The 16,141-nt window shown below is 57.2% G+C and overlaps 1 protein-coding gene across 2 annotated transcripts; it reads right to left on the bottom strand.

Annotated features, from left to right (window-relative positions):
• Positions 1-1,271: 1,271 nt before the first annotated feature.
• On the bottom strand, positions 1,272-15,595 carry LOC131570319 (potassium voltage-gated channel subfamily C member 1-like). 2 transcript variants are annotated; one of them, XM_058822669.1, is made up of 5 exons: positions 15,083-15,595; positions 9,424-10,098; positions 6,943-7,216; positions 4,694-4,924; positions 1,272-1,393 (listed from the first exon to the last, which is right to left on the bottom strand). In XM_058822669.1, the coding sequence occupies exons 1-5, from the start codon at positions 15,593-15,595 to the stop codon at positions 1,272-1,274; spliced, it is 1,815 nt and encodes a 604-aa protein (XP_058678652.1). The 2 variants fall into 2 exon arrangements, with proteins under 2 accessions (XP_058678652.1, XP_058678653.1); XM_058822670.1 differs by lacking the exon at positions 4,694-4,924.
• Positions 15,596-16,141: the final 546 nt, after the last annotated feature.

Genomic DNA, 16,141 nt, shown 5'->3' with positions numbered 1-16,141 from the left:
GCTTGGCCTTGCAGCCACGGCTGGCCTAGTCCTGTTACCATGGAAACAGAGGGTGGCCTTAGCCTAGTTCTGTTACCATGGAAATGCAGCCTGGACTAACAGCAGAGCTCAGGCCTAGTCCCATTACCATGGAAACGCAGCCTGGATTCACAGCAGAGCTCAGGCCTAGTCCCGTTACCATGGAAACCCAGCCTGGATTCACAGCAGGGCTCAAGCCTAGTCCTGTTACCATGGAAACGCAGCCTGCCATCGCAGTGAAGAGCCAGGCCTAGTCCTGTTACCATTGAAACACAGCTTGGGTTCACAGCAGAGCTCAGGCCTAGTCCAGTTACCATGGAAACGCAGCCTGGATTCACAGCAGAGCACAGGCCTAGTCCTGTTACCATGGAAACAAAGCCTGGACTAACAACATAGCTCAGGCCTAGTCCGGTTACCATAGAAACGCAGCCTGGATTCACAGTAGAATTCAGGCCTAGTCCCATTACCATGGAAACACAGCCTGCCATTGCAGTGAGGAGCCAGGCCTAGTGCCATTACCATGGAAACTCAGCCTGGCCTCGCAGTAGAGCTCAGGCCTAGTCTCATTACCATGGAAACGCAGCCTGAACTCCTAGTGGGCCCGGTTTCCCTCCTTCTCCCCCCATCTTGGGGTGACGCTGCCACCACAGGGGGGACAGGGGGGACACCTGGGCAGGGCCCTACCTCCGCCGCCGTCGTCCTCCGCCATTGGCGCGTCCGGCGGCTCCAGTTATTGCTTGGGGGGGTGTGGGGAGCCCAGAAGGGGGGACACACAGAGGGGACAGACAGACGGACATCAGGGACACACAGAGGGGACACACGAGGTGAGGTGACACCAATTTAGGGGTGGCTCCCCAAGTCCTGAGTGATCATGGAAAGGGGGAGGGACGACACACAGGGGGTGGGGGGGAACAACAAGGACATCCAAAGCCCCCCAAAACCGGGGTGAGCTTGGAGGGACCCCAAATCTGGGGGGGGACACCCAGTCCAGAAAGTGCAGTGCAGCCTTTGGGGTGACACCGGGGCGGGGGGGTCCCCTCGTCACCCCCTTTCACAGTCTCTATGGGGGGCACCCCTCTGTTTCGAGGGGAGGGGGTGGGGTGTCCCCAGAATCACCCCCCCCCCCATTTTGGGGTGCCCCCTCCCCCCATTGCCACTGATGAGTTTTTTTTCCCCATTTTGTGTTTTTGGGGGGGGAAGGGGAGCAGGAAAAGGGGGTGCGGGGTGGGGGGAGGGGCTGCCCCGCCACCCCCTCAGAGGATGGAGGGGATGGGGGAGCGGGGGCGCCGGGGGGGGCTGGGGGAGCTGAAGGGGGGGGCGGCGGGGGCCACCCGCACCCCCGTGATGCTGTTGAGGCTCCGCGACTTCTCGTAGCCTTGGGGGGAGACAAAAAAATTGGGGGGTTGGGAGTCAGCACCCCAAAATAATCCCCAAAACACCCTCAGCCTCCCCCCTTTGCATTTCCTAAATCCCCCCAAAATTTGGGAAACACCCCCCCCCAAAAATGGGATGTGAGACCCCAGCCCCATCCAAAAATTTGGGGCCCCCCCAAGACTGGACAGGACCCCCCAATCCCCCCCTCCCCAAGGTGTTTAGGAACTCCCCCCCCCAAAAAAATTGGGGACCTCCCCCAAAGAATTTGGGATCACCCCAAGAACTGGGACCCCTCCCCCCAGGAAATGGGGACCCCACCTAAAAGTTGGAGACCCCCCAAAAATTTGGGACCCCTCCCCCCAGGAAATTGGGACGCCCCCAAAAATTGGGAACCCCCTCAAAGAACTGGAACCCCCCGAATGATTGGGACCCCCCTCTAAAAATTGGGGACCCTCCAAAGATTTGGGACCCCCTCCCCTCAGGAAATGGGGAACACCCCAAAAATTGGGGACCCCCCAAGAGTAGGGACCTCCCCAAAAACTGAGGACCCCCCGAAGATTTGGGACCCCCCCCCCTAAAAATTGGGGACCCCATTATGGGGAGGGGGAGCCCCTCCAGTTTAGGACCTCCCTGCAAATTTGGGGACCCCCCATAGGAGTTGGGGCCCCCTCCCCAAAATTTGGGGATCCCCGGGGGAGACTGAGGAGGCTGAGGGGGGTGCTCCCCAAAAAGACCAGGAGGGTCTTCAGGTGGTTTTTGGGGTTCCCAGGTGGTTTTTGGGGGTTTCAAGCTGGTTTTTGGGGTTTCTGGGTATTTTTGGGGTCCCCAGGTGTTTTATGGGGAGCCCAGGTGTGGTTTTGTGGTCCTCACGTGTATTTTGGGGTCCCCAGGCGTGTTTTTTTGGGGTCCCCAGGTGTGGTTTTGAGGGTGCCCAGGTATTTTTGGGGTCCCCGGGTATTTTTGGGGGGGGGTCCCAGGTGCCGCCCCTCCCCCATCCTCCGGTGAAGCAGCGCCGCGGTGCGGGGATAGGGATTGCGCATGCGCAGCGGTGCGAAGTGGGCGGGGCCAAACCCGCGGAGGGGGCGGGGTTATGCGCGGGGGGCGTGGCCAGGGTGAGGGTGTCCCCTCCCGGCTGACCTGCGGCAACGTCGGGGGTCTCAGGCGGTGACGAGCGCTGGGGACAGAAGGGGAGAGGGGAGGGGTCACCCCGGGAGGGACCCCCCTAAAGGGACAGGGACACCCTAAAGGGACAGGGACACCCCGGGAGGACCCCTCTAAAGGGACAGGGACACCCTGGGAGGGACCCCCCTATGGGGACAGGGACATCCTAAAGGGGATAGGGACAGGGACCCCCTAAAGGGACAGGGACCCCCTAAAGGGACAGGGACAGGGACCCCCCCTATGGGGACAGGGACACCCTAAAAGCGACAAGGACCCCCCTATGGGGACAGGGACCCCCTAAAAATGACCGGGACCCCCCCCCCCATGGGGACAGGGACACCCTAAAAGGGACAGGGACCTCCAAATAGGGACAGGGACCCTCTATGGGGACAGGGACCCCTAAATAGGGACAGGGACCCCCTAAAAGGGACAGGGACCCCCTATAGGGACAGGGACCCCCTAAAAGGGACAGGGACCCCCCCCCCCCGCCCCCCTGGGCATGGGCGGAGCCCGCAGGCAGCCCCGCCCCTTGCACGCGCGTGTGCAAGGGACACCCAGAGCCCCCCAGCGCCGGGGGGTCTGTGCAAGCTCGGGCCCCCAGTTTGGACCAGTTTGGACCAGTATGGGGGGGCTGTGCAAGCTCTGCCCCCACAGTTTGTCCAGTTTGGACCAGTTTGGGGCGGCTGTGCAAGCTCGGCCCCCCAGTTTGGACCAGTATGGCCCAGTTCTCCCAGCTTGGGGGGGCTGTGCAAGCTCGGCCCCCCCAGTTCCCCCCAGTTGTCCCAGTTTGCCCAGTTTGGGGGGGCTGTGCAAGCTCGGCCCCCCCAGTTTGGACCAGTTTGGGGCAGGGCTGGGCTGGGAGGCACAAGCAGGAAGGGGGAGGGAGGATTTGGGGACCCCCCCCCGGAAGGTTTTGGGGTACCCCAAGGAGGAAATGAGGGGGTTTGGGGACCCCCAAAATATGGGGGTGCCCGGGGAGGGGGGGGCAAAATTGGTACCTCCAGAATTTTGGGGTGCCCAGGATGGGGTTTTTGGTACCCCCAGGATTTGGGGGTGCCTGGGAGGGGTTTTGGGGAGCCCGAGGCAGATTTTGGGGTACCCAGGGTGGGTTTTGGGGTACCTGAGGCAGATTTTGGGGTCCCTCGGGGGGGGGGGGGGGTTTGGTACCCCCAAGATATGGAGGTGCCCGAGGGTGATTTTGGAGTGCTCTGGGCAGATTTTGGGGTACCCTGGGAGGTTTATCATTACCCCCAGGATTTTGGGGTGCCCGAGGGAGATTTTGGGGTCCCTCGGAGGGGGATTTTGGTACCCCCAAGATATGGGGGTGCCCGGGGTAGGTAGGTTTAGAGGTACCCGAGGCAGATTTTGGGGTACCCTGGGAGGTTTATCATCATCCCCAAGATATGGGGGTACCCCAAGATGGGGTTTTTGGTACCCCCAGGATTTGGGGGTGCCGAGGATGGGGGTTTATCATTACCCCCAGGATTTTGGGGTGCCCGAGGGAGATTTTGGGGTACCCTGGGAGGTTTATCATCATCCCCAAGATATGGGGGTACCCTGAGATGGAGTTTTTGGTACCCCCAGGATTTTGGGGTGCTCGAGGGAGATTTTGGGGTGCCCAGGATGGGGTTTTTGGTACTCCCAAGATAGGGGAGTGCCCGGGGCGATTTTGGGGTACCCTGGGAAAATTTTGAGGTACCCTGGGCAGTTTTTGGGGTACCCAGGTGTCCCTGCTCACCCACCTCTGCGCAGGGGTCCCTCAGGGGTGGTTTATCATTACCCCCAGGATTTTGGGGTACCCTGGGAAGTTTTTGGGGTCCCCAGGGCAGTTTTTGGGGTACCTGGGGTGTTTTTGGGGTACCCGGGGGTCTGTGCTCACCCACCTTTGTGCAGGGGTCCCTCGGGGGGGGAAGTTTGGTACTCCCAGGATTTTGGGGTACCCTGGGGGATTTATCATTACCCCCAGGATTTTGGGGTACCCTGGGCAGTTTTGGGGTACCCTGGGCAGATTTTGGGGTACCCAGGTGTCTCCCCTCACCCACCTTTGCGCAGGGGTCCCTCGGGGGGGGGTTTTGGTACCCCCTGTATTTGGGGTACCCTGGGCAGATTTTGGGGTACCCAGGTGCCTCCCCTCACCCACCTTTGCGCAGGGGTCCCTCGGGGGGCGGGGCATAGTCGGGGCCCAGCAGGAAGCACGCTCGGTCCCGCCCGCAGCGCTCGCGGCCCCCCCCGGGACCCCCCCCAGCCCCGGGGGCGTTTTGGGGGGGCCCCAGGCCGCGCTCCTCGGGGGACAGCGGCTGGTCGTGGTCGATGGGGGGACAATCCTCCTGCGCCAGCGCCGCCCGGCCCGCCTCGCCGTTGGGACGGGACTCTGCAAAATGGGGGACACCCCGAAATTGGGGTGGGAACCCCAACGTTGGGGTGGGAACCCCAACATTGGGATGGGAACCTCAACATTGGGATGGGAACCCCAACATTGGGATGGGAACCCCAACATTGGGATGGGAACCTCAACGTTGGGATGGGAACCCTGAAATTGGGATGGGAACCCCAGCATTGGGATGGGAACCCCGAAATTGGGATGGGAACCTCAACATTGGGATGAGGACACCCCAAAATTGGGGTGGGAAATGGGGGGGACAATCCTCCTGCGCCAGCGCCGCCCGGCCCGCCTCGCCGTTGGGACGGGACTCTGCAAAATGGGGACCCCAAAATTGTGATGGGGACAGCCAGGAACTGGGGGGCGACACCCCGAAATTGGGGTGGGACTTTGGAAAAATTGGGGGGCACAGAACTGGGGGGGGACACCCCGAAACTGGGATGGGGACACTGAAATTGGGATGGGAAATGGGAACCCCCCCCGTTGGGACGGGACTCTGGAAAATGGGGAGACAGGGAATTGTGGGGGACACCCCGAAACTGGGATGGGATTCTGAAAGGGGGAACCCCGAAATTGGGATGGGATTCTGGAGAAATGGGGGGGATGGGGAGTTGGGGGGGGACACCCTGAAACTGCACCAACCTCTCAGAAATATTCCAAATTCCCCCCCAGCCCCTCCAAACTCTATCAACCCCCCGTAAACCCCACTAATCCCACCCCAAACTCCATCAACCTCTCTCAAACTCCCCCAAACCCCACTAATCCTACTCCAAACCCTACCAAGACCCCCAAGCCACCCCTAACCCCACCAAACCCCACCAATCCCACCCCAAATTCCCCAATTCCACCCCAAACCTATCCCAAACCCCTTCAAACTCTACCGACACCCCCCAAACCCCACCAAGACCCCCAAAACCCCACTAATCCCACCCCAAACCCCACCAAACCCACTGCAAACCCTACCAAGACTACCCAAACCCCTCCAAAACTCCCCAAACTCCACCAAACCCCACCCAAATCCCACCAAACCCCACCAATGCTTCCCAAACCTGTCCAAAACTCCTTTAAAACTCCTCCAAACCCTACCAAGACCCCCTAAACCTCACTAATCCCACCCCAAAGCCCACAGTCCCACCCCAAACCCTACCAAGACCCCCCAAACCCCACTAATCCCACCCCAAACCCCATCAACCTCCCCCAAACCCCACTTATCCCAGCCCAAACCCTACCAAGACACCCCAAACCCACCCCAAACCCCACCAAACCCACACAAACCCTACCAAGACCCCCCAAACCCCACCAAACCTCCCCAGACCACCTCAAACCTCACCAACCTCCTCCAAACCCACCTCAAACCCCACCAAACCCCACCAATTCCACCCCAAACCCACCTCAAACCCCATCAAACCCACCTCAAACCTCCCCAAACCCCACCAAACCCATCCCAAACCCCATCAACCATCCCAAACCCACCTCAAACCCACCTCAAACCCTGCCAAACCCACCCCAAACCTCCCCAAACCCACTCCAAACCCCACTAATTCCACCCCTAACCCACCCCAAACCCTACCAAGACCCCCCCAAACCTCCCCAAACCCACCTCAAACCCCACTAAGATCCTCCAAACCCCACCAAACCCCCCCAAACCCACCTCAAACCCCACCAAACCTCCCCAAACCCACCTCAAACCCCACCAAACCCACCCCAAACTCTTTCAACTCCCCCCAAACCTTACCAAGACCACCCAAACCCCACTAATCCCACCCCAAACCCACCCCAAACCCTACCAAGACCCCCCCAAACCCCACCAAACCTCCCCAAACCCCACTAATCCCACCCCAAACCCTACCAAGACCCCCCCAAACCCACCCCAAACCCTACTAAGATCCTCACCAAACTCCCCAAACCCCACTAATCCCACCCCAAACCATAGCGAGACCCCCCCAAACCCCCGCCCCAAACCCCCCAAACCCACCCCAGACCCCCCAGTTTTCGGGGCTGCCGCTCACCGGCGCGGTTGATCTCCACCACCTCCTCCTGGGCCAGCGGGCAGGCCGGCGGGCGCCGCGCGCCCCGGGGGCTGCCGGGGGCGTTGGGGCCCGAGCCCGGCGAGCCGTAGCCGGGAGAGCCGGGCTGGGGCGGCCGGGGGATGTGCTTGTTCTTCTTCTTGGGCAGCTTCTGCTTGGCCATGGCCAGCGAGTAGTACATGCCAAAGTTGTTGACGATGACGGGCACGGGCATGGCGATGGTGAGCACGCCGGCCAGCGCGCACAGGGCGCCCACCTGGAGTAGGGCGGGAGTAAAATATGAGTATTGTACTCGAATACCTGCGTGTTGAATATCTGTACATTGAATATCTGTGTATTGAATATCTGTACACTGAATATCTGTACATTGAATATCTGTACACTGAATATCTGTGTATTGAATATCTGTATATTGAATATCTGTGTATTGAATATCTGTACATTGAATATCTGTACATTGAATATCTGTACATTGAATAGCTGTGTATTGAATATCTGTGTATAGGCCTTGCCCTGATAAGCAATATAGCAGGAGTGTGAGTAAAATATGAGTATTGTACATTGAATATCTGCGTGTTGAATATCTGTACATTGAATATCTGTATATTGAATATCTGTACATTGAATATCTGTACATTGAATATCTGTACATTGAATATCTGTGTATTGAATATCTGTACATTAAATATCTGTATATAGGCCTTGCCCTGATAAGCAATACAGTAGGAGTGTTAGTAAAATATGAGTATTGTATATTGAATATCTGTGTATTGAATATCTGTACATTGAATATCTGTGTACTGAATATCTGTACACTGAATATCTGTATATTGAATATCTGTGTGTAGGCCTTGCCCTGATAAGCAATAGAGTAGGAGTGTTAGTAAAATATGTGTATTGTATTTGAATATCTGGATATTGAATATCTGTACATTGAATATCTGGATATTGAATATCTGTGTGTAGGCCTTGCCCTGATAAGCAATAGAGTAGGAGTGTTAGTAAAATATGTGTATTGTATTTGAATATCTGGATATTGAATATCTGTACATTGAATATCTGGATATTGAATATCTGTGTATAGGCCTTGCCCTGATAAGAATATAGTAGGAGTGTGAGTAAAATATGTGTATTGTACGTTGAATATCTGGATATTGAATATCTGTGTATAGGCCTTGCCCTGATAAGCAATATAGTAGGAGTGTTAGTAAAATATGAGTATTGTATTTGAATATCTGCGTGTTGAATATCTGTACATTGAATATCTGTATATTGAATATCTGTGTGTAGGCCTTGCCCTGATTAGCAATATAGTAGGGGTCTTAGTAAAATATGTGTATTGTACGTTGAATATCTGTATATTGAATATCTGTACATTGAATATCTGTACATTGAATATCTGTACATTGAATATCTGTGTATAGGCCTGGCCCTGATAAGCAATACAGTAGGAATGTTAGTAAAATATGAGTATTGTATTTGAATATCTGTATATTGAATATCTGTATATAAAATATCTGTATACAGACCTGGCCCTGATAAGCAATACAGTAGGAGTGTTAGTAAAATATGAGTATTGCACTTGAATATCTGTGTATTGAATATCTGTATATTGAATATCTGTATATTGAATATCTGTATATAGGCCTTGCCCTGATTAGCAATATAGTAGGGGTCTTAGTAAAGTATGTGTATTGTATTTGAATATCTGTGTGTAGGCCTTGCCCTGATAAGCAATAGAGTAGGAGTGTTAGTAAAATATGTGTATTGTACATTGAATATCTGTGTATTGAATATCTGTATATTGAATATCTGTGTATTGAATATCTGTACATTGAATATCTGTGTATAGGCCTGGCCCTGATAAGCAATATAATAGGAGTCTTAATAAAATATGCGTATTGTATTTGAATATCTGTACATCGAATATCTGTATATTGAATATCTGTGTATAGGCCTTGCCCTGATGAGCAATATAGTAGGAGTGTAATTAAAATATGTGCATTGTATTTGAATATCTGTATATTGAATATCTGTACATTGAATATCTGTGTGTAGGCCTTGCCCTGATGAGCAATATAGTAGGAGTGTTAGTAAAATATGTGTATTGTATTTGAATATCTGTGTACAGGCCTTGCCCTGATAAGCCCTGCTTGTTTTTGATAGGCTGCAGCTGAGGGCCCCCTCAAAGCCACCCCCAAAGTCCCCTCAGGGTCCCCTCAAAGCCACCCCGAAAGTCCCCTCAGGGTCCCCACAGTGTCCCCAGTGTGTCCCCTCTCAAAGCCACCCCCCCAGAATATTTCTGTGGTGTTCTGGACCCGCCCCCCCAGCACCTCAGAGACCCCCAAACGAAGAACTGTGAGGAACTGCCCCCGAGAAGCGTCACCGAGGAGGTGACACTCAGAAACGCGGCTGTGACAACGCGGGACCGTAGAAACTCAACACCAAGGTGCCAACACCCACCAGCATGCCCGACCACGTCATGGGGTACATGTCCCCGTAGCCCAGCGTGGTCATGGTCACCACGGCCCACCAGAAGCCGATGGGGATGTTCTTGAAGTAGGTGTGCCGCGAGCCGGTGACGTCGTCGGGGTCGGCGCCGATGCGCTCGGCGTAGTAGATCATGGTGGCGAAGATGAGCACGCCCAGGGCGAGGAAGATGACGAGCAGCAGGAACTCGTTGGTGCTGGCGCGCAGCGTGTGGCCCAGCACGCGCAGCCCCACGAAGTGCCGCGTCAGCTTGAAGATCCTGAGGATGCGCACGAAGCGCACGACGCGCAGGAAGCCCAGCACGTCCTTGGCCGCCTTGGAGGACAGGCCCCGGAGCCCCACCTCCAGGTAGAAGGGCAGGATGGCCACGAAGTCGATGATGTTGAGGCTGCTCTTGATGAAGTCGCGCTTGTCCGGGCAGAAGCTGACGCGCATGAGGAACTCGAAGGTGAACCACACCACGCACAGCCCCTCCACGTAGGTGAGGAAGGGCTCGGTCTCCACCTCCACGGCCACCTGCGTGCCCGTCTCGTTGCCCGTGGTCACCGTCTCCGTCTTGTTGATGACGCGGTTGAAGGCCTCGTGCGTCTCCAGGCAGAAGGTGGTGATGGAGATGAGGATGAAGAAGAGCGAGGCGAAGGCCACGTACTGGGGTGGGGGGGGGTTCAGGTGAGGGGGGGGTGGCGAACCCCCAAAAAGATCCCGTGGGTGAGGGGGGATGGGGGCAGATTGGGGTTTTTGAGCACCCCAAAATCAATGACATCACCTCCTCACCAAAGCACTTGATTGATGTCCAAGTTTTGTCTCCCCCAAATCACTGACACCCCCAAAATGCCCTGAACCCCCAGACTGACCCCCCCCCAAATATTCATGGGGGGCTCCTTTGTTTGAGTTCTGGCCCCCCCAAATCACTGACACCCCCCAAATATTCATGGGGGGCTCCTTTGTTTGAGTTCTGGCCCCCCCAAATCACTGACACCCCCCAAATATTCATGGGGGGCTCCTTTGTTTGAGTTCTGGCCCCCCCAAATCACTGACACCCCCAAAATGCCCTGAACCCCCAGACTGACCCCCTCAAATCACTGCCACCCCCAAATATTCATGGTGGGGCTCAGGTGAGTTCTGACCCCCCCAAATCACTGATTCCCCCCAAAACACTCTGAACCCCCAGACTGACTCCCCCCAAATCACGGACCCCCCCCCAAATATTCATGGGGGGCTCCTCTGTTTGAGTTCTGACCCCCCCAAATCACTGACACCCCAAAAAATTAAAATATTCATGAGGGGAGCATGAAGATGTCCTGGTTCTTGACCCCCCCCACAAATCATTGACACCCCCAAAAATGCCCTGAAGCCCCCCAAAATGCTCTGAACCCCCAGACTGACCCCTCAAAATGCCCTGAACCCCAAGATTGACCCCCCCAAATCACTGACACCCCCAAAATGCTTTGAGCCCCCAGACTGACCCCCCCAAAAATGCCCTGAAACCCCCCCAAATCATCGACCCCCCAAAAAATGCCCTGAACCCCCAGATTGACCCCCCCAAATCACTGACCCCCCCAAAAATGCCCTGAACCCCCCCAAAATGCCCTGAACCCCCAGACTGACCCCCCCCAATATAATGAGGATGGGGGCACACGGGGGGATGGGGGGGGGGGGTTGGGGACATTTTGGGGGGGGCACAAATTGGGGGGGGGGAGGTTTGGGGACATTTTTGGGGGGTTACAGAGGGTTGGGGACATGAGGGGGGGCACAGGGGACATAGAGGGGTTGGGGACATTTTGGGGGGGGGCTACAGAGGGTTGGGGACATTTTGGTGGGGGGCCACACAGATTTGGGGACACTGTGGGGGGGACATGGGGGACAGAGGGGGTTTGGGGACATTTGGGGGGGGACACAGGGGGCGTTTGGGGACACGAACTGGGGGAGCAGGACAATATTTAGGCCATATCGGGGGGGGGGGCAGGGAGGATATTTGGGGACACGTGGGGGGGACACAGGGGACACGGAGGGGTCGGGGACATTTTGGGGGGGCTACAGAGGGTTGGGGACACGGGGGGGGACACAGGGGACACAAGGGACAGTGGGGGGGGAATTGGGGACATCTGGGGGGACACAAGGGACAGCGGGGGGGGGAATTGGGGACATCTGGGGGGACACAAGGGACACAGGGGGGATGGGATCTAGGCCAGGTTGGGGGGGGGAATTGGGGACATTTGGGGGAGGGGTTCGGGGGGGACACAGGGGACACGGAGGGTGGGGGGATGGGATCTAGGCCAGGTTGTGGGGGGGACATTTCGGGGGGGTTCGGGGGGACACAAGGGACACGGAGAGGGGCGTTGGGATCTAGGCCAAGGTGGGGGGGGGGGGGCGATTTAGGCCACACGCGGATGGGGGGGGGGGGGGGGGTGACACGGTGGGGGAGGGGAGGGGGGGCCCGGGGGGGGGGGGGAGGGGATGTAGGACAGGCCGAGGGGGGGGGGAGGGGGCACCGCAGTGCGGTCCCGCTCCCCCCCCCGCCCCCCCCCCCCCGGCCCCGCTGCGGCAGGATCGGGGCCAGCGGCTGCGGGGGGGGGGACAGCGGGGACACTGAGGGGGGGACACTGAGGGGGGGACAGGGGGGGGGCATTGGGGGGGGACACTGAGGGGGGGACATTGACGGGGGGACACGCAGAGAAAATCGGGATCCCCCCCCCCCCCCCCCCCCCCCCCAGCGCGTCCTCGTGTCCTCCCATCACCCCCAATTCCGTGTCCCCCTCCCACCCCGTGTGTCCGGTGTCCCCTCAAAGCCACCCCCAAAGTCCCCTCAGGGTCCCCTCAAAGCCACCCCCAAAGTCCCCTCAGGGTCCCCCCTCAAAGCCACCACCCCCCCACAATATTTCTGCGGTGCTCCTGAGCACCCCCCGGCACCTCAAAGCCCCCCCAAATGCACTCAAAGCACCCCTAAATCAGCTCAGAGCCCCCCCAAAATCCCCCCGAGCCCCCAAAATCTCCTCAACAGAGCCCCGGATTCTCTCACGGACCCCAAAACCCCTCAGAGACCCCAAAACCTCCTCACGGACCCCAAAACTCCCCAGAGAGCCCAAAATCTCCTCACAAAACCCCCAAAACCCCTCAGAGACCCCCAAAACTCACTCGGAGACCCCCAAAAACCCCTAAGCCTCCTCACAGACGCCCAAACCTCCTCAAAATCCCCCCAAAACTCCTCAAAATTCCCCCAAAACTCCTCACAGACCCCAAAATCCACTCAGAGACCCCCGAATTCCCTCACAGACCCCAAAACCCCCTCAGACCCCATTAGAGACCCCCTAAATCCCCTCAAAAAATCCCTTAAAATCCTCACAGACCCCCCCAAAATCCCCTCAGAGACCCCCTAAACCCCCTCAAAAATGCCCTAAACCCCCTCAGAGCCCCCCAAAACCTGAGAGATTCCCATTGCAGACCTACAAAATTCCCTTAATCCCCTCAAAAATGCCCCTAAACCCCCTCAGAGCCCCCCAAAACCGGAGAGATTCCCACTGCAGACCCACAAAACCCCTTTAACCCCCTCAGAGATGCCCTCAAATTCACTTTAACACCCCCAAAAGTCCCTCAGGGACGTCCTTAACTCCCTCAGACATCCCTGATTCCCCTCTGGAATGTCCTAAACCACCTCAGGACCCCCCTAAACCCCCTCAGAGATGCCCCAAACCCCTCTCAGAGCCCCCTTAAATTCACATTTCACCCCCAAAATCACCTCAGAGCACCCCTAACACTCTCAGAAATGCCCTAAACCCCTCACATCCCTCTTAAAACCCTTCGAAGATGCCCTAAACCCCTTCAAAGATGCAGAAAATCCCTCACAATTCACTTTAATTCACTTAAAATTCCTCCTAAAACCTTCTAATTGTCCTAAACCCCCTCAGATTTCTCCTCAAACACCTCTAAACCCCCTCACAGCCCCCCTAAAACTCATCAGTCACCTTTGAACACCCTCAAATCCCCCCAGAAATGCCCCAAATCCCCTCAGAGATCCCCTAAACCCCCTCAGAAATGTCCTTAACTCCTCTGGAGCTCATCCCGACCTTGCTAAACCTCTTTGGAGCCCCCCCTAAATCCTCTCAGAGGGGCCTTAAACCCCTCTAGAGCACCCTAAACCCCTTCACAACCCCTCAGGATCCCCTCAGAGGTGCCCAAAACCCCTCAGAAATGCCCTAAACCCCTCTAGGGCACCTCTAAACCCCCTCAGAAATGCCCTAAACCCCTTCAGAGATGCTCTAAATCCCTCTAAAGCCCCCCAAACCCGCTCAGAAATGCCCCAAACCCCTCTAGAACTTCCTTAAGGCCTCCAAGATCCTTTCAGGGCTGCTCTAAACCCCTCTAAGTCCCCTCTAAACCCCCTCAGAATGCTCTAAACCCTTTCAGGACTGCCCTAAACCCCTTTAGAGCCCCCCAAACCCCCTTAGAAATGCCCTAAACCTCTTCAGATCTGCTCTAAATCCCTCTAGAGCCTTCTTAAAGCCTCCAAGACCCTTCAGATCTGCCCTAAACCTCTATAAACCCCCTGAGAAATGCCCTAAACCCCTTCAGATCTGCCCTAAGCCCCTCTAAACCCCCTCAGAAATGCCCTAAACCCCTTCAGATCTGCCCTAAGCCCCTCCAGAGCCCCCTTAAAGCCTTCAAGACCCTTTCAGCACTGCTCTAAATCCCCCTAAAGGCCCCCAAACCCTCTCAGAGCTGCCCTAAACTCCTCTGGAGCCCTCTAAAGCCCCAAAGATCTCTTCAGGGCTGCTTTAAACACCTCTAAACCCCTTCAGCAATGCCTTAAACCGCTCTAGAGACCTCTTAAAGCCTCCAAGACCCTTTCAGGATTGCACTAAATGCCTCTAAACCCCCTCAGAAATGCCCTAAACCTCTCTAGAACCCCCTCACAGCCCCCAAGTCCCCTTCAGGGCTGCTCTAAACCCCTCTAAACCCCCTCAGAAATGCCCTAAACCCCTTCAGAGCTGCCCTAAATCCCTCTAGAGCCCCCCAAACCCCTTTAGAAACGCACAAAACCCCTTCAGATCTGCACTGAACCCCTCGAGCCCCTCTGAACCCCCTCGGAAATGCTCTAAACCCCTCTAGAGCACCTCTAAACCCCCTCAGAAATGCCCTAAACCCCTCTAGATCCCACTTAAGCCCCTCCACAGCCCCCAAAACCCATTCAGGGCCACACTAAACCCCTCCAAACCCCCTCAGAAATGCCCTAAACCCCTCCAGGGCTGCTCTAAACCCCTCCAAACCCCCCGAGAAATGCCTTAAACTCCTCTAGAGCCCCCTTAAAGCCCCCAAGACCCCTTCAGGGCTGCCCTAAACACCCTCAGAAACATCCTACCCCCTCTAAGCCCCCTCAGAAATGCCCTAAACCTTTCTAGAGACCCTTTAGAGCCCCCAAGATCCCTTTAGGGCTGCTCTAAACCTCACTAAACCCCCTCAGAAATGCCCGAAACCCCTCTAGAGCCCCCTCACAGGCCCCAAGACCCCTTGAGGGCTGCTCTAAGCCCCTCTAGAACCCCCTTAAAACCCCCAAGATCCCTTCAGGCCTGCCCTAAACCCCTCAAAACCACCTCAAAAACCCCCTAACCCCCCTCACATCCCCTCTAAACCTCACCCTGGCCATCCTGGACGAGTAGGGATCCTCGAAGAGCGCCCAGAGCTTGGGCCGCCAGCGGCGCCACCAGCTGGCCTGCCGGCCCTCCTCCAGGCACAGCCGCTTGGGCTCGGCCGGTTCGGGCGGCCCGGGCCCCTCGGGGCTCTCGAAGCTGTCCAGGGCCTCCTCGGCATCGCGGTGCTGCCGGTAATTCATCCAGCAGCAAGCCTCCACGTCCGTCTCGTCGATGCCCCAGAAGGCGAGCTCCTCCTCGAAGAGCGGCCCGCACACATCGGCCGGGCAGTGCAGCTTGCCGGTGCGGTAATAGTTGAGCACGTAGGCGAACACGGCCGGGTGGCGGTCGAAGAAGAATTCGCCGTTGCCGGCATCGTAGTCGAAGCGGGCGGCGGCGCCCGGTTCGGCCAGGCCGGCCAGGCGTGTGCCGGGCAGCGTCTGCAGGGTGCTGCGGTAGGTCTCATGGCGGACGCCGCCGACGTTGATCACCACTTTGTCGCGCTCGGCTTGCCAGCCCATGGCGAGAGTCGCGACGGGAGGAGGGGGCGAGAGTCGCGATAGGAGGAGGGGGCGAGGGGAGGGAGAGGGGACGGCGGGTGCCGCATCCCGGCGCGGCGGGGAGGGCGCGGGGGGAGCGCAGGCGCGGCAGGGACGCGCCCACACCGTGAGGGGAGGGCACGCCCACACTGAGGAGGGCACACCCACACTGAGGGGAAGGCACGCCCACTGTGAGGGGAGGGCACGCCCACATTGAGAGGGAAAGGCCCGCTTTATTGAGACCACGCCCACCGTGAGGGAAGGGCACGCCCACACAGTGAGCAGAGGAGCCTGTCTTTATGGAGACCACGCCCACCTGAGGGCAAATTTTCTGCCCTGAGGAGAAACCACGCCCACCCTCAGGGAAGGCCACGCCCACACTGAGGGGGTAAAAGCCCATCTTTATTGAAACCACGCCCACCGCTGGGGAAAACCCATATTTATGGAACCACGCCCACCGCGAGGTGAGGACACGCCCACTCTGAGGTGTGGTCATGCCCACCCACGCAGTGAAGTCTGCCCTAAGAG

Source organism: Ammospiza caudacuta, chromosome 34 (assembly GCF_027887145.1).
Source record: "Ammospiza caudacuta isolate bAmmCau1 chromosome 34, bAmmCau1.pri, whole genome shotgun sequence".
Taxonomy (NCBI): Eukaryota; Metazoa; Chordata; class Aves; order Passeriformes; family Passerellidae; genus Ammospiza; species Ammospiza caudacuta.
The sequence above is the reverse complement of the archived record's forward strand: the minus strand, read 5'-3'. Positions and strand labels throughout refer to the sequence as shown.